The sequence below is a fragment of the Asterias rubens genome, chromosome 15 (genome assembly GCF_902459465.1).
Source record: "Asterias rubens chromosome 15, eAstRub1.3, whole genome shotgun sequence".
In the NCBI taxonomy this organism is placed as follows: Eukaryota; Metazoa; Echinodermata; class Asteroidea; order Forcipulatida; family Asteriidae; genus Asterias; species Asterias rubens.
In genome coordinates, this window is record NC_047076.1 from 2,394,970 (window position 1) to 2,412,520 (window position 17,551).

The 17,551-nt window shown below is 39.2% G+C and overlaps 1 protein-coding gene across 2 annotated transcripts; it reads left to right on the plus strand.

Moving 5' to 3' along the window:
- The first annotated feature begins 199 nt into the window (after positions 1-199).
- Positions 200-16,125, plus strand: LOC117299849 (GATOR complex protein WDR24-like). Of its 2 annotated transcripts, XM_033783399.1 has the most exons (19): positions 200-277; positions 721-783; positions 2,063-2,185; positions 2,906-3,019; positions 3,510-3,694; positions 5,118-5,243; positions 5,965-6,096; positions 6,566-6,779; positions 7,316-7,416; positions 8,060-8,272; positions 8,695-8,805; positions 9,241-9,361; positions 9,898-10,222; positions 11,225-11,278; positions 11,780-11,939; positions 12,436-12,538; positions 13,097-13,182; positions 13,983-14,095; positions 15,080-16,125. In XM_033783399.1, the coding sequence occupies exons 2-19, from the start codon at positions 759-761 to the stop codon at positions 15,213-15,215; spliced, it is 2,442 nt and encodes an 813-aa protein (XP_033639290.1). In that variant the 5' UTR covers positions 200-277; positions 721-758; the 3' UTR covers positions 15,216-16,125. The 2 variants fall into 2 exon arrangements, with proteins under 2 accessions (XP_033639290.1, XP_033639291.1); XM_033783400.1 differs by lacking the exon at positions 721-783 and having other exon boundaries at positions 205-277.
- Positions 16,126-17,551: the final 1,426 nt, after the last annotated feature.

The window sequence follows — 17,551 nt, forward strand, 5'->3', positions numbered from 1 at the left end:
GCATCCTTTTGTCGGCTTAAACCGTAAAAACTGGTACGCTATCCCTATAATTGTTTAAGCTGGATGTTTCCATGTTGTGAATCTGTGCCAGTGCTACAAATTAGTGATAGAATTTAATAGGCAAAGATGACCAAAAGATGTGTTCCATCCGCACTTATTTTTAAGCAGCCATTCGAATTTGTACACGTATGATGGTGGCCGTTCATTTACGTCATCATCAGCAATGAATGTCTTTTACATTGATAAAAGCTAAACTACGACCCCAAGACTAGTAAAAGTAAGGCATAATTTCACCATGAAATACACCGTTAGATTGTTCAAGAATACCACTGTGCGGTTGTATAACGTGTTGTTTAGTAAATGTACTGCAAATTTCGTTACTTTTTGGTTTATTTTCTGCGATGGATTGGGATACTTTTTTCGATTAAAAGTGCACTCTCTATCTCAACGCGCAGACATTTTCTATTTCAGTTGCATGATGGGAATTTTACTCAGTCTGGTTCCTCGGTGTGTGAATTCTTCGCAGAACAGCTCACAGTACTGTATTCATTTTGGACCGAGCCGATGAACCAGACCGAAAATATAACAATAATCACACACGTACAAAACACATACAGCTGTGGTTTGCTAAATCGAATTGGACGATTGAGAAATGTCTTGTTTTGCTTTTGTGTCTTTTGATGACTCTTTTACCGTACTCTTTTTTAATCTACATAACAGTTGATGTGAATCATCTTTGTAAATAAAAGGGATTCAAAATGTCAAGATCTGTTACAGATGGAGGTTAGTCAATTCGACAATTTGTCAGAATGTCACTTCACTCTTCATTTCTTTCATTTTCACAACACATAACAAAATAATTAACAGTCAACATGGCAAATATGATTGCATGCATGATGATTGATTGATAGATGATGAAGTTTGTCATTGATGTTCGGGACTAAATTTTAAATATAAAGATTTGTGCTTAGCTTCTTCGCATGAAAGAAGCTAAGCACAACAAACTTATGGCTTTGCCTTTATTTATGCTTACTTTTGAATCATGGGGAAATGATCATTCCTTATGCCAGTTTAGTTAGTGAGACCCAGTGCAGTGTGACTGGTGACTGGGGCGCTAGATTCCTTTTTTCATAGCTAGATCATAGATGACCGATAATGTCAAAATTTCAAAAAAAGGAATCTAGCGACCCAGTCACTAGCTGGGTCTCCAGTCACTGGGTCTAATGCCAGTTGAGTTGCAGACCAGTCAAAATACCATGTTAGCATGTTAACAAAATTAAATCTCTGTATTCATTCATTTGAATTTTAATTTAAAATCACAAATAATGTCTCCACTCCACATCAATCAATACATCAATCAATCACTGTCTATATATTTTCTATTGTAAAGCTTTTTAATAATTATTGTAATATTTTTTAATGTTTGTAAATTATGTCGCAATTCAGCAGTATGCTGCGTTGACATTTTTAAGTAAATAAACCATAAACCATAAACCAATGGTGCGTTCATGTGATGAGACAGGGAGGCCTACCCAGTGCGCGCAGCTATAGATGGTCTGCCCTAGAGGGACAGGTACAATTCGAGGCAGATGTGGCCCTAATGTGCTGGATAGACAACGTCACAAAGTGGAGAGGTAGAAGCATGGAAGAACTGAGAGGAGCAGCGATTGAAAGACACCAGGTGATCGGGGCGACTCCAGGCGTGTGCCCCCATTACAATCTGAGGACGAGGCGGCCACGGATGCAAGTCTTTGCCAAATGATGATGATGATTGAAAAAAATGAAAGCGTTGATTATTTAAAAAAAAATTGAATTGATGAAAAGTAGACTAATTTAGTAAGCAGGAAGACCTGACCATGGAGGTAGGAACGTTGAGTATGTTGCTCAGCTTGAAGCAAGAACACAAATGCCATGAGGGGGGCTCGAACCAACACTCAGAAACACCAGAGCTCGAGTCGGGGACTCTTCACGGTTTAGCCAAAGATCACAGGCCCCCGCCCCCCTTTAGTTTACCTGTGAAGTTTCTAAATTTCAAAAGTTAATCTTGTTTCTTTTGTTTTAGTCCGCAGCATTATGGGTCACATGACCATGGGTGTCAAAGTTGATGAAAGCATCAACAAACCATGCATCAATGCAATTAGCGCTTGTGCAGATACATCCCAAATCGTCGTAGCCGGAAGATCAGGTCTGTATTATGGTGCTACAAGTTATAAAAACCATTATAAATTGAACCACCTGGGTCAGAGGTTAGAGATGGGCAGGCGCAAAGTGCACATAGTTGGTTTGTTCAGATGAACTCGGCAAACTCCCACAAGGGGATATAAATGCCAACCTGGCAAGAGCCAATCTCTCTCATACAAACATTAGTTTAACGTGATTATGAACTGAATAAGTCAAGAAAATGTGATTAATTAATTAGATGACATTATGTATTCTAGTCGCTGTGAAATCCACAGAATAGCTTGGTGTGATTCGTATCCACAGCCTTGTAATTGCAAATCCTCCAGTCTAACCGCACTGGGCCACGATGGCCACGATGACATTGATGGAAGAATGAAAAATTCATGATTTGTTTACTGATTTCAAACTTTTTAATGTCAGCGTGTCAAAAATGTTGCCTTTATTTTCTCAAAATTTAAAGAATATCTTTGATCTACTGTTCGAGTTGGTTATTAATGGCTATAATGGTTACTACTGTTCTAAAAAGCTCCTTGAAATCTACAACTCTAGAGATTCCCACTAGGTCAAAATGCTATCATTTCAATGTACCTCCTAAAACATGATTTCAGACCCCTTTGTCAGCAGTGACTCTTGCCCCTGTTGTATCAAACTCTACCAAAATGAATTTTACTTGACATCAATGCACCAAAGGTCACCCCTACCAAACTCTATTTTGTCTTTTTAGTCTTTAAGATCTTCGGTGTTGAGGAGACATGCTTCAAAGAGAAGCTCGACCTGAGGGTGGGTCGGATAACTCTGAAATATTGCTGCACTGACGTCATGTGGCACCCTTCCAAAGGTGAGCTTTGTTTTTATAGTCGCCCAACTCACAAGGCCAGGCAGCCACTTCAAGTTGAGGGCGACATACACTTCACTGGTTTGGGCTATCGACCTAAATCAACTCCCAGGTTGTATCATAAACTCGGTTGTGATCCCTGGCTACACGGCAGCTAACAGTTGTGTGGCTTCTGACTGGCACCCCTAAACAATGATATTGACAAAAAGTGCCGGTGTGGCAGAAGATTCTGTCTATTTCCCCCTGGAAATTCTGGTGTCCCCCCCCCCAAACAGCGAACTGTACACAAACATTTTTTTAAAAGCGCCCTCTTTTGAACCGTCCTCCAGTCAATGTTAGTTTGCCATACATGTAGGGGACAGAATCTTTGGGGGACAGATTTCCCTATGTCACCGGCACGTTAAACCGGAGGTTATTGGTTCAAATCCTGCTCTAGTCAATTTTCTTTGTTCAACCCCAAACAATAAACTTCTGTCGTTGTTTTTTATTACAGATAACATTCTAGCAACGGGAGCAACCAATGGCCATGTGTGTACATGGGACTTGAACAAACACCAAGGCAATAAGCTTGACCAGGAGTTCACTGACCACGCTCGGACGGTCAATAGAGTGTGCTTCCACCCATCGGAGTGGTACATTCTGCTCAGTGGCTCACAGGACGGCACCATGAAGTTTTTTGTAAGTTAAAGGAAGTGGGCACTATTGGTAATTGTCAAAAACTAGCCTTCACAGTTGGTGTATCTCAACATATGCATAAAATAACTAACCTGTGAAAATTTGAGCTCAATCGGTCATCGAAGTTGCGAGATAATAATGAAAGAAAAACACGGAGTTGTGTGCGTTTAGATGGTTGATTTCGAGACCTCAATTTTGAGACCTCAAGTTCTAAATCTGAGGTCTCAAAATCAAATTCGTGGAAAATTACTTCTTTCTCAAAAACTATGGCACTTCAGAGGGAGCCGTTTCTCACAATGTTTTATACCATCAACCTCTCCCCATTACTCGTCACCAAGAAAGGTTTTATGCTAATAATTATTTCGAGTAATTACCAATAGTATCCACTGCCTTTAAGATGGTCTTCCCAACAATGGTTAAAGGCACTGGACACATTTGGTAATTACTCAAATTGTTAACATAACAACTTACTTGGTAACGAGCAACGGTCAGCAGTACAAAACATTGCGCGAAACAACTCCCTCGGAAGTAACATGGTTTTTGAGAAAGATATAATTTCTCACTCAAACAGTAGAAGACTTCAGGCCTGACACCTTTTTTAGGCATCTGCAAGCACACAAATTTGTGTTTTTCTTTCAATATTCTCTTGTAACTTTGATGACCAATTGAGTCCAAATTTTCACAGAATGTTTTATTTTATGCATGGTGGGATACACTGGTGGGATATCTGACAATTGCCAAAGGTGTCCAGTTCCTTCAAAGGGAAGGTATACATTTGCAAATCATTCTCAAAACTAATGGCAATATAATCTTACTGGGCTTCTTCTCCTTCTTATCGTGTCCACACACTAGATGTTGTGTTTCAGCCAGAACTGAACACCGCTCCTTGCAATATCATTGTACTCTGCATTGTCCTCGATTCTGGGCTAGAAGTACAGCAGCTTCCAAGAGTATAAAGCATTTTGAGAAACGTTTCACTTTGAAGAAATGTTTGAATCTGAGAAATGTTACTGTCAAATACGTTTCTCAAAACCCTTGAAATACCCTCTCTTTATTAAGGCCAAGGCTCCAATGCGAGGTGGGATTGAACCCAAAGAACATAATTCAACGCCGCCGCTCTGACTTCTTCAGTCATGTTGCTCGCCTAGATGACAACATCCCCCAGCAAAAAAAAACTCTAAGCGTCGTCATCAACTCCAGGGGAGGCCCAACACCAGCTCCTGGCTGGAAGAGACCTAGAGGCCGCCCTCGATCATCATGGGCCCAACAACTTGGCCGGCCTAGCGAAATCCCCAACATGTGGTGTGAGGCTGTAGGGCGTGGACACAGGAGGTCGGCCCTCATAAAGGAAGGGGAATATTTCTTTCTCCCTCATATTTGACACATATTTCATTAAACGCTGATCTCTTTTTCTTTTATTTTGCAGGACCTAAGAACCAATAAGTGTGAGTCTACGTTCGGGAAACAGAATGAGAGTATTAGAGATATTCAGTTTAGGCCACATAGTAACTACTTCACCTTTGCTGCAACAGCAGACAGTGGGAACTTACAGGTATCTAAAACCCCTAATTCCATACAATTACATTAGCATAGTACACAGTTAACCCTCCTACTGTCTGACCATTTAATTTATTCTTATAACCAGTTTTGTATCTACAACCCCTAAATCCATTCAAATCCATCAGCATAGTACACAGTCAACCCTCCCACTGATTGACCAGTCAACATCATCCGCTGTGGTTTTGACAGATAGATAAACTATGCCAGTCTGCAATATGAAGTAAATGCGGTAAATGCATCTATCTACACGTTACACATACATTTAAGTACATTGTTATTTGTGCACACAGCCTATGCAGTTTAATGATTTCAACTTGTTTGTCAACTTGCTGGGAAATGGTACCAAGAGTAGGAGGGTTAACTGTGATAATACAAGTTTTTCATCGTGCAACCATCTTGGTTTTAATGTAACCAAACCAAAGCTGCAAGGATTAAATAGTCGGGTCTCTTTTTGTTATAATGGGAATCTGTATTCATTGTTGCCGGTGCAGACAGGGAACATGACATGTAGTGGCAACATAAAAAAGGTCCATATCAAGGATGCAATTCTTTCATTATTTTCTTGCAACTTCGATGACCAATTGAGCCCAAATGTTCACTGATTTGTTATTTTATGCATATGTTGGGATACACCAAGTGAGAATACTGGTCATTTGCCAATACCAAATGTATCCAGTCCCTTAAATGTTTTTTTGTTTTCGTTTGCCATTCAGATGTGGGATTTCAGATGGAGTGATAAAGTTCTGTTGGACTACATGGCCCATAACGGACCAGCATTCTCACTAGACTGGCACCCAGAAGATCGAAACTTAATCGCAACGTGCGGCAGAGATAGGCTAATAAAGGTGAAGTGTTTATGAAGTTTTATGAAAAGTATCGCGATCGATAAGAACCAAAGAAAAGGAGTGCGAATGTTTGTTACTGTTAGCAAATTAGTGACAGAGCAATGTATAGCGAAGTGCATTTGCCTCGCAGATTGAAGTGTCATGACCGGGATTCGAACCCACAGACGGATAACTAAACAATCGGAACTTTAATTTGATGCTCTAAATACTAGTTGACTCTAACAGCCTCATGCTCTTCCACCTCTCTTGTACATAGTTCATACCAAGTTATTTATTTATTGTTTGCGATAACACTTTATAAATTTTGTATACTTATATGAGCTTTTGATTTTGTTACCTTTCTGCGTACTGTTATTCTCAAACTGAATTTTTTTCCAAAGAGGGTATTGAATAAACGTTGTATTAAATTGAATTGAATTAAATTATTGTTGGAAGTATTTCTATGTTGGAAATCTTTGTTTGCTGACAGATCTGGAGGTTGCAAGACAATGCCGAAAACAAGCTAACGGAAGAAGGCACCGTCTACTGTATTGCGTCGGTAGCCCGCATCAAGTGGCGACCGGAGAAGAAGTCGCACATTGCTAGCTGTTCGCAGGTTGTCGATCAGGCAGTGTGTGTATGGGATATCCGAAGACCCTATATGCCCTTCGCCGTTTTCGAAGAGCACAAGGATATGGCAACAGGTAGTCAATATTTTTATGAGAGGAGTTTTTCACTTTGGAAGGGTAGAGAAAAGAGAGCAAAACATCTGGCCTCAAAATATAACATGGCACCCACAGTGATTGCTGTGGTGCCCGGTGCTTTTACTGTGCTAGTTTCCTGTACAAGTTTACGAGGTTAAGAGGTGCCCCTTAACAGAGGGAAATTGCTGCACCCCTTCAAGAGCGAAGTTCATGGCCCGAACCGTGATAGTAAGAAAGCCTCTTAAGCGACGGTCGCATTCTTCAGCTCAAAAGAAAGTTCCTGTCGGGACACACCCACAGTTCAGTAAATTGCATTAGTATTCTGCTGGACCGTGACATTCGGTGAACATTTCCACACGAGAGAATATACACATCGGCATTTGGAATGTTCCAAAGGGAACTCACAGTGTCCAATGGACTGGTCCATGAACTCATGCTGGGATTAACTGATCTAGCTTTGAGGGGCTCCCTAAATCGTGATTTTGTTTACCTTTGCGCAGAAGTTAATTGCCAAATGTTATTTTTTTCCTGGAAAGGTGTGGTTTGGAGAGACCCTCACTGCTTTGTCTCTGGAGGTAAAGATGGTTATCTCTACCAACACATCTTCAAAGACGCTAAGAGACCTGCAGATAGCGTGGTAAGAATTCATCTCAGGGAACTGCCGTGGTGCCCTGTGCTTTTGCTATGGTGCTCATTGCAAGGTTCCAATACAAATTTACATTTTCCTCACAGAAGTGTCCCTTCAGGAGCGAAGTTCATGGTCTGATTTGAAGGTTCGAATGAAATAGTCAAGTGCAGTGTAGGAATCATGTTTGACTAGTCCAAATGGGAGTGAGATTTGAAGCGTTCCTGACCATTCAACAGTATCTACTGTGGTTTGGAATGATAGATAAGCTATACTAATACCTGCAATATGATATCATGTGGCAAATGCATACTACACACAGCTTTGAGTTGCAGTCACTTTGTGGACATTCCTTTGTTCTATACAAAGGAAAATCCTATTCTTCATCAATACTGGTAAAAACCTTGTGTGAATAAGTGTTTCAAAACCCTGCCTTCAGGTCCACACTTTATAATGTAATGTTTGCCCACACACATATGCATTTACAAACACCCTTTACACACACACATTTCAATGGTTTCAAATGGTTGTTAAACTCAATGGAAAATGGTACCAAGAGTTTGAGGGTTAACATTGGTACTGAAGCAAACCTTTTTGAAATCGTCACTGTTTTGTAATTTCTTGCGATTATTGTTCTTTTGTTTTGCTCTAACAGTGTCCGGTGGGTGTGTCCCTCAATATCTATGGCGACGTCTGCCATGCCCTGATGGGCAATTCCAGCCAAACGGACAGCCAGATGCTGGCTACCAACTACTCCAGTACACGCAACCCTATGACATTCAGGCGGAGGGGACCAGCGGGCTTACCGGAAGTCTTCCGTCCATACCAGAGCTCTATGTTGGTGTACAATAAGAAAGATACAAATGCAGTAAGTCAACGTGGTGGAACAACACTATTCAAACTCAAGTAGTGTTTATTTAAATTCATGTTTATTTAGTCGGTGGTCTCCCTAATTTGGCCGGTGGTCTGGCTTGAGCATGTTCTTTTTTTATGACAGTTTTTATGAAAGCTTTTAGCTATTGTCATAATATTATAGATTCTACTTGTAAATAGATCCTACTTGTAAATTCTATTCTATATAGTTTATTCTATATTTTTAATGTTTTGTACTGCTTGTGCGTTTAGCTCTTTTTTAAAAATTTGTTTAATCCAGTATTTTAGATGTAAGGCGCTATAACAGTTTTATTCATTATGATAATTAATAATTATGTGACAACATTAAACAAATCTTGGTGGAGCCATTTTGATAAGGGTTTGCCCTCATTTTTTGTTGTTGAATTTTCTGTTTAGTTTTCAGATGTATTCGTCGCTACGGCTCACAGATACAAGTTAACTGGAAAACCTTTTGCTGAACTTTGCGAGCACAACGCCAATGTTTCCCGTGAACTGGGCAGACACCAGGTAAAAAGATATCAAAATAGAAATTCAGTCCTGAAAAGTAATCGTTTGTAACTGCTTTACCCCTCCTACTATTTGACCATTTAATATCATTAATAATAGTTATATTGATAAAGCGCCGTATAAGAGCATCTACGAATAAGAAAATTATAATAATTTTTTTTTTTTTTTCCCCATTCATAAAGTGCTCAATTATTGACATGGCTTTGAAGGATTCAAGTAGATTGTTCCATAATGTAGGTGCGCTGACTCTGAATGCTCGTTGGCCATACAACTTGCACCAAGACTAATCTAAACAGTGCACCCATGTACACAGTGCGTTCTGTGCACAGTTGTGCCCCAGACGCAATCTGCATAGCTGTATGGTTTGAAATGTTTGGTCAGAACTGAAAACGTTTAGAAACCTCATGGTGAACCGTTTTTATGTCTCACTCAAAGGTCGCTCAGACATGGAACATGCTCAAGCTAATCTACACGGATAATCCCATTGCCAAGAAAGGATATAGTAAATCTGGATCAACGACCAGCGACAGTTTGAAGCAGACTGAAGCAGAAAAGGGTAGGCGAGATTTCTCACTCATTCTTTTCATAGAAAAATAGAAATATTAATATCTTAGCACAAGAGGGACACATTTCATGGCTCTGCTTACTGCCGAATTCTGCGCTTGCGATTACCATTCTTCACTAACAGGGCAAGCACTGAATTTCCAACGCTAGCTGTATAAGCGAAGAAAGCCTAGTAACGTGGACTACGGACAAGCAGAAATTTCCTGCTAACCTGTAAAATACACTCTTGACATAAGCATGGAATTCACTGCTTCTGTAAGTGCTGACTCTTTGCTTACGGTAAGCAGAGCCATAATATTGGGCCCAAGTTGTACAACAAAGTGAAATATTGCTCTGCAGAAGCAAGTCATCTTCCAAAATACCATGTAATCGTTTGCGACTGCTTACTTTTGCTGAACTGAAAACTTTTGCTGATCACCGTTTCCTTCTGAACAGTTTTTATAAAATTGGCTCCAGTTTGAGAACCAGAAAGTTACTCACTCGTGCTTATCCTTACCTCGATTCCATCCTCAATTGCTCCTTTCTCAGCGAGTAGTCATGACATTCATGCGACAGCACCTCAACCGACAGACAACCCAACAGTGGAGTCCACCTCGGGACAAACAGACGATGATTCAGCCCTGAGCGATAGCGAGCTTGAACCTGGACACAGGGCCGCCGCTGAGCCTCTCAACTGGCCCCAAGATGGAGGTGCGGGCGTGACTGATTTCTTCTACGGTGACCAGGTACGGGAAGAGGGAGAAGGGGACGCAGATGAGATGTTCGAGTACGAGAATGGCGGATTGAACGTCGACACTTTTACGATACCCAATGAAGCATTCTCACAGAGGCATGAAATCCTTGACACTTACAGGTATGTGACCAGCCTTCTGCGGTGATGCTCTAAGAGCAGGGCCCAATTTCATAGAGCTGCTAAGCACAAACATTTGCTGAGCATGAAATTGCTTCCTTGATAAAAACGGGATTACCAAACAAATTTCTTTTTTCTGCATATTGCTAATTACTGGTATTCAGCTGTTGTTTGCTAACTCTAAAAATCATGAAGAAATTTGGTGGATAATCTTGGTTTTATCAAATTTTATAAAGCTGCTTAAGCAGCAAATACTGCTAAATAAGTTTCTACTTCAAACTCCAACTTTAAGATTTACTTTAAACTCACATAGTTTGAAAATAATGATGGTAGAAAGTTTCCCTTAAAATAAAACTTGCTGAGGTGCTGTAGTATTTGAGAAATGAGTAAAGCAAGTCACAAGAATAATTTTCGTCTCGGGAGACTAAAAAGTATTTTAGCATGTAAAACGTATTTTCGAAACATTGTTTTACTCATTTCTCAAAAACTATAGCACCTCAGGAAGTAATTTTTAAAGGTTTAAGGACAGTGGACACTATTGGTAATTGTCAAAGACTAGTCTTCACAGTTGGTGTATCTCAATATATGCATAAAATAATAAACCTGTGAAAATTAGAGCTCAATCAGTCGTCGAAGTTGCAAAATAATAATGAAAGAAAAAACACCCTTGTTACACGAAGTTGTGTGCTTTCTGTCGCTTGATTTCGAGACCTCAAATTCTAAACTTGGGGTCTCGAAATCAAATTCGTGGAAAATTACTTCTTTCTCGAAAACTATGTCGCCTCAGAGGGAGCTGTTTCTCACAATGTTTTATACTAACAACCTCTCCCCATTACTCTTAATCAAGAAAGGTTTTATGACGATAATTATTTTGAGTAATTACCAATAGTGTCCACTGCCTTTAATGTAAATCTGTGGACTTTGTATTTTGTGTTGCAAAAAGTACCCAAATCCATTCAATCTTTGGAGATTAAAAACATTTCTTCTTATTCCTTCCATGTTCAGACCCCCTTCGCCGGATCAGTCCCACTACAAACCCCGCAAAGAGTCTATATCAGCGTGAGTCACTTGATGAGTTTTCTTAATAATAGTCATTTTTTATATTTAGCCTTCGAGAAAGACTCTGCTAGGGTCGAAACGTCAGGCCATTAACTATTTTTTGCATTTTTACTCTCGGTCCATTTGGTTGGTAAGTTGTTTGCAACAGCTAATTTTATTTTCTCAATTTTTATATAGCGCTTTATCACAGCTCGAATGGCATCTTAAAGAGCTTCCAACATTATTACCCCTGGACACTGGGCCTGAAATCATTCCTTAAACCATTTTGAACTCCCTGGGGAGTAAACAGCCGGTGCTCCAATCTAATCTTTCACATAAACCATCTCTGCCCTCACAGGTACCCATTTTACCCCTGGTTGGAGAGAAGCAATGGTTAAGTGCCTTTCTTTATGATGAGTTACTTTTGAAGAAATTGTTTTAAGCATTTGTAGAAAATTAACCACAAGGCTTTGACACCAGCATCTCACTCTAGTACCTGTTCCCTTCTTTTTACCCCTACAGTGAACTACTAGATACAGAACCAGACCCTGTTGGCCTTGGTAACCAGATTCTGGTTGCCCCGGCAATCAACCCCTCCGTTGCTAAGCAACTGCCGTTTCTTCAACTTTCTGTCAAGTTCGTGCCAATAGTTACCGACATGTTGTCTTTTTATGCAAATCAGGTAGGCTGGTTGTTTTTGAAAAAGTTGTCTGTCTTTCGGTCTAACCATCTGTGTCCAGTTTGAATAAAGTTGCTAAGCAGAAATTTATCTGCTGGATGAGAATGAGCAGAGCACCAGCCAAAGGAAAATGACATTGCATGGTGTTTTGGCTGGTAACCTGGGTCTGTCAAAACAAAATTGTGGAAAATGTTTTAAGATTTCGAACTGTAATTGATTAATCTCATGAGTCAAACCTTCCAAAATCTGATGTCCGATTTGACTAATTTTGTTCTGCACTGTAAAAATGTATGGAATCTGTTTTGTAATTTATAAAAATAACTAATGTGATAGAATGTGCTTGATTTCACAAAGCACTAAGATTCTTCTTAAGATGGGTTGTCAGTATCACCATAGAGATTGGTATTGTGACATCACACTTTGCTTAGCAATTAAGATTGAGTTGCAGTTAAGACCAATCTCAACTCTTTGTGAACTGGCAAATCGTCTTTACTTTTAGGGGGATGTTCAAATGGCAGTTTCTGCACTGATTGTCTTAGGAGACAGGATTCAAGACAAGATCAGTATGGAGCTACAGGAGCAGTGGTATATGTCTTATATCGGTGAGTTTCTTAAAGGCAGTGGACACTATTGGTAATTGTCAAAGACTAGCCTTCACAGTTGGTGTATCTCAACATATATGCATAAAATAACAAACATGTACAAATTTGAGCTCAATCGGTCATCGAAGTTGCAAGATAAAAATGAAAGAAAAATAACCCTTGTCACACGCAGTTGTGTGCATTAGATGGTTGATTTTGAGACCTCAAGTTCTAAACTTGAGGTCTCGAAATCAAATTCGTGGTAAATTACTTCTTTCTCGAAAACTATATGGCACTTCAGAGGGAGTCGTTTCTCACAGTGTTTTATACCATCAACCTCTCCCCATTACTCGTCACCGAGAAAGGTTTTATGCAAATAATTATTTTGAGTAATTACCAATAGTGTCCACTGCCTTTAAGAGTAGTTTCGTTATACTTTGGCTTAGCTTATTTCAAAATTTTGAGCTTTAGACTTGCTCAGGCATTTCAAACTCTTCAGTTATAGATGTTATAACTTGTTCCAAACTTTCTAGTTGTACGTGTACATGTTCTAACTCGTTTTAAACTTTTGTGTCGAAGATTTGCTGACTTATTTCAAACTCTGGTGTGTCGCTAATGAAGTAACTAAGCTGAGCAACCACACTACCGTTGGATCCATCAATCAGGTAAATGTTCAAAAGATGTGCTTGGATTTCCAACAAAATTACATCAAAACCATCACATCACACACGCCATGTTTTGCATTTTTTGTTGGTACGTTTGAGAACAATAGTGTTTGGAAGTATTACAAACGTTCTTTCTTAAAAAGTTTCACCTGTTTTTGTTCTTCTATATTTTATGTCAGCGTATAAGCTGCTCTGCAAAAGTTTTTCTCAGGGCCAAAATCAATGTTTTCCTTGGCTTATATACTTGAAGACTGTTGGCTGCCTATTACTGATCGTATTCTTTTCAAGCTGCTTCTTTATGTCTATAAATGCTCCCAGAGTCTTGCTCCAAATTATCTTTCTGATCTATTGTCTTCTTATACACCTGGCAGAGAAGGTCTGCGCTCCTCCTCTGATAAATCCCTTCTCTGTGAGCAAAGGCCTTCTCGATCTGCCGGCTCCAAGTCTTTTTCTTTGGCTGGGCCGAAGGAATGGAACAAATTACCCAAACTCATCAGGGAATCATCTTCAACTGCCATTTTCAAAACAAAACTCAAAACCTACTTCTTCAATCAGCCTCGTCATTAATCCTTTTTGTTGTTCTGTTTTTCTCTCCTTTCTTGCTTTGTTCTTGTTTGATTCACTGTTCAGCGCTTTGATCTTTGTTAAAGGCGCTATATAAATACCTATATTATTATTATTATTATTATTATTATTATTATTATTATTATTATTATTATTATTATTATTATTATTATTATTATTATTATTATAAGCAGGTGAATCTGTTTGAAAATGTGATATTTTCAATCTTTTTTCAGCAATCTACAACGGTTTACACCAAATGTAATAGCTGCAGCGGCCAGTTGGATAAGTGCTCATGGGCCTGCCAGAACAGCAAATGTCGCAAACTCACAAACACCTGCTCCGTTTGGTAAGTTGGTAGGAGAGGAAACTGGTTTACATCGTGGGCTTATTACTATGTGATTGTTGGTCAGTTTGTATGGATTTCAGGAAATTTGTTTTGCAATTTTATGAGCTCCTGGTAAATGGAGTTTAATGTTTTAAGAGTGGTCTCCAAGGTAATATTTTGGTTAAGAAGAAAGAAAAAGTAGAACATTTATTTGTGGATTTTGATATTGTTTAAATTTGTTCGAACTTTTCAGCTAAAACCTTTTTTATCATTACGAATATGAATTTGCAAACAATGACCATATAGAAACAAGCTAGCTCTACTGTTCCCCCCCCCCCCAAAAAAAAAGAGGGTTGTTTATAAAATTATCTCGATTCAAAGATGTTTTTTTCAAAAGAGAATTTCACAAAGGAAGAAACAATTTTGAATCTGCTCAGATTTAAATTCATTGTGTATTCCTATCAGGGTATATACTTCTGGCGTGGACATATTCGCTCTGGGTTTTCTCAAAAACGTGACAATTTTCACATGTTAGTTTTATTATTTACATCTACAATACAATAAAAATTGTACCTTACATTAAAGCCATTGGACACTTTCTGTAAACAGTATTGTCCAAGGCCCACACTTTGTGTATCACAACTTCTATATCAAATAACAAACCTGTGAAAATTTAGGCTCAATTGGTCATCGAAGTCGGGAGAAAATAACCCACCCTTGCGTTTCGCCGTGTCGTGTTTAAAATAAATCCGTAATTCTCGCTTTTGAGAATTGATATTGTTTTACTGTTTTCTCAAAAAGTAAAGCATTTCATGGAATAATATTTCAAGAGAAGTCTTTCACCACTACCTTCTGTAAACCCTGTAAGTTATTTGTAAATCTGTGAACTTTTTTTTTTTTTCTGTACCGGAAGTGTATAATGGCTTTAAAACAGTTGAACAGTTCCAAAAACCAAAGGTATACCATGCTTTTAAACATGGTATTCTTATTTGTTGTATGAAACAGTCATCTTCCAGTGAAAGGTCTGTACGTATGGTGTCAGGGCTGCTCTCACGGTGGACATATACAGCACATCCAGGAATGGTTGCGGGAAAATTCAACATGTCCGACGGGCTGCGGCCATTACTGTGAATACACCTGAGAAGGTACCATTGTCTGGACCTATTATTATACAAGCATGTGGTCATGGCCCTCGTTGTCATGCACCACGCTCAATTTGCCTGGAAGCCTCAGTTTTGGGTCGAATTGGAATGTGAACTTTGAAGGCGACCAATGGCTTAGCTTCGCCTGCAGATGAAATTGAAGAATTGGAATGGAATGTGAACTTTGTTGGTGAGCAATGGCTGAACTTCTCCTGCAAATGATATTAAAGCATCGAACTGGAAATTACATCTGGGATATTGACAATGATGACCTCAGGTATGACCTTTGAACTTCCTTTATATAACTTCGTTAACCTGTGGCAATATAAGGGTCAAGCTCAGCATAGCCTCCCTTGGTTTTCAGTCAAGAGTTAGTGCTTTTCTCTGTGCCTGGGAAGGATTGTCAACCACTCAGGCCCAATCAGGAATCGTTGACCAATTACTGATTTAGATGATGAAACGGTCTCTATTCCTTGCCCAACCAGGAATTACCAATGCCACTTGAGACTGGTCAGCTTTCATCCCAGGCCCAATTTGGGATGATTGCATGCACCCCCACCCTGCCCATTTATAGCTCGTTTAGGCAGCCAATATCATTGTGCTGCTTAACGCTAAACAAAATTACGTGCTCACTGTAGCAGACAAACTTGCTTAAGCGTTTACGCTTAAGCAAAGCGTATTTCACAGGTTAGCAAGAAAATTATGCAGTCATCTTGGATTTGCATTCTTACGTGATTCACCGAAAGGTTATTTGCATGCCTTTTCGTGTGCTTACAGATTAGTAGCGCTATGAGGAGAAGGTTGCATTGTGCCCCTGGTTAGGTCAACGGCCCAAGTCGATTAAAGGCAGTGAACACTATTGGTAATTACTCAAACTAATTATTATATTAGTATAAAACCTCACTTGGTAACGAGTACGGGGAGATGTTGATAGTATAAAACATTGTGAGAAACGGCTCACTCTGAAGTAACGTAGTTTTGGAGAAAGAAGTAATTTCCTATGAATTTGATTTCGAGACCACAGGTCTCGAAATCAAGCATCTGAAAGCACACAACTTGGGTGTTTTTTACACTATTCGTATTTCGCATCTTCGATGACCAATTGAGCTCAAATTTCCACAGGTTTGTTACTTTATGCATGTTGAGATCAACTAAGTGAGAAGACTGGTCTTTGAAAATTACCAATAGTGTCCACTGCCTTTATGTGTAGCCCTCACCTTAAAGTGCCTCTTCGGCTTCTTGATGTTTCAGGCGATCTTTCTCATAAAAATATAACCATCAAAAACACACAAAAAACAATGAGCAAAACCTTACGTACAGGATTAACGATTTATTTGAGTTGACATACTCCACTAAAAGAGTTGAAGATTGTTAGTAAAACAAAATTGCATTTCTACATTTTGATGTCATTTTGAAAAGGCAACTTTTCATATTCGTATGAGTTAAAAACTTATACTAATTTTTGGCAATTTACATTGGCAAATTAATTTGAAATCTTGCAAGAAATATATTTATGTTATTTTAATAAAATATACAATACTTTGAATAATGTTTGTTGTTTCATTTTTGTATCTTCTCTCCCGTTGGATAATGTTTGTTTATTTTGAGAATTCCTTCCAACGGGCAGATAAAGCATCAGCTTTGACTCCCCAAAATGGCCGACCGTGTTTTGTCCGACGTTAAAGAAAAACTGTGCAATTTCAAGGCATGTTAGTGTGGATCATTATATTCTACTTTTAAATTATCTATCTAACCATTTGCATTTTATATTAAATGGTTCCAAACGCTTTTTAAAGACCAACTCGACCGATCCAAGGCAACGTGTTCCTTTAAGAGCACTGAATTCATACTTTTGGTGTTTATGATCGGCAGAGTGTGGGTTCGAGCCCCAGTCGTGATACTTGGGACGCAAAACCGTTGGTCCTGTGTGTTGTGTGAAAGAACCCAGTGCACTTATCGGAAAGAGAAGGGGTTCGCCCCCGGTGTTTCTGGCTCGATTGGCAGCATTATGCGCCACAGCACATTGTAAACCATAACATGGTGCCAAGGATAAGGTCTCGTATAATTCGAACCTCGTCCCACTCACCTTGCAGTAAAAACTTGTCGCTTTGTATCCTTAAAAAAATGCGCTTTTTATAAACGGTTATTATTTATAATAATCTACACTTACAACATTGCAGGCTAGCATCAAGTTCGAGTGGGCACATTTAGTCGACCCACGATTGACTACTGACCAGCAATGTAAATCAAATGAGGCAACAGTATGTTTGACTAGTCTTAAAATGAAATTGAATTACCCTTTTCATGTGGAAGTGACGTGGCCGAGCGGTTAAGA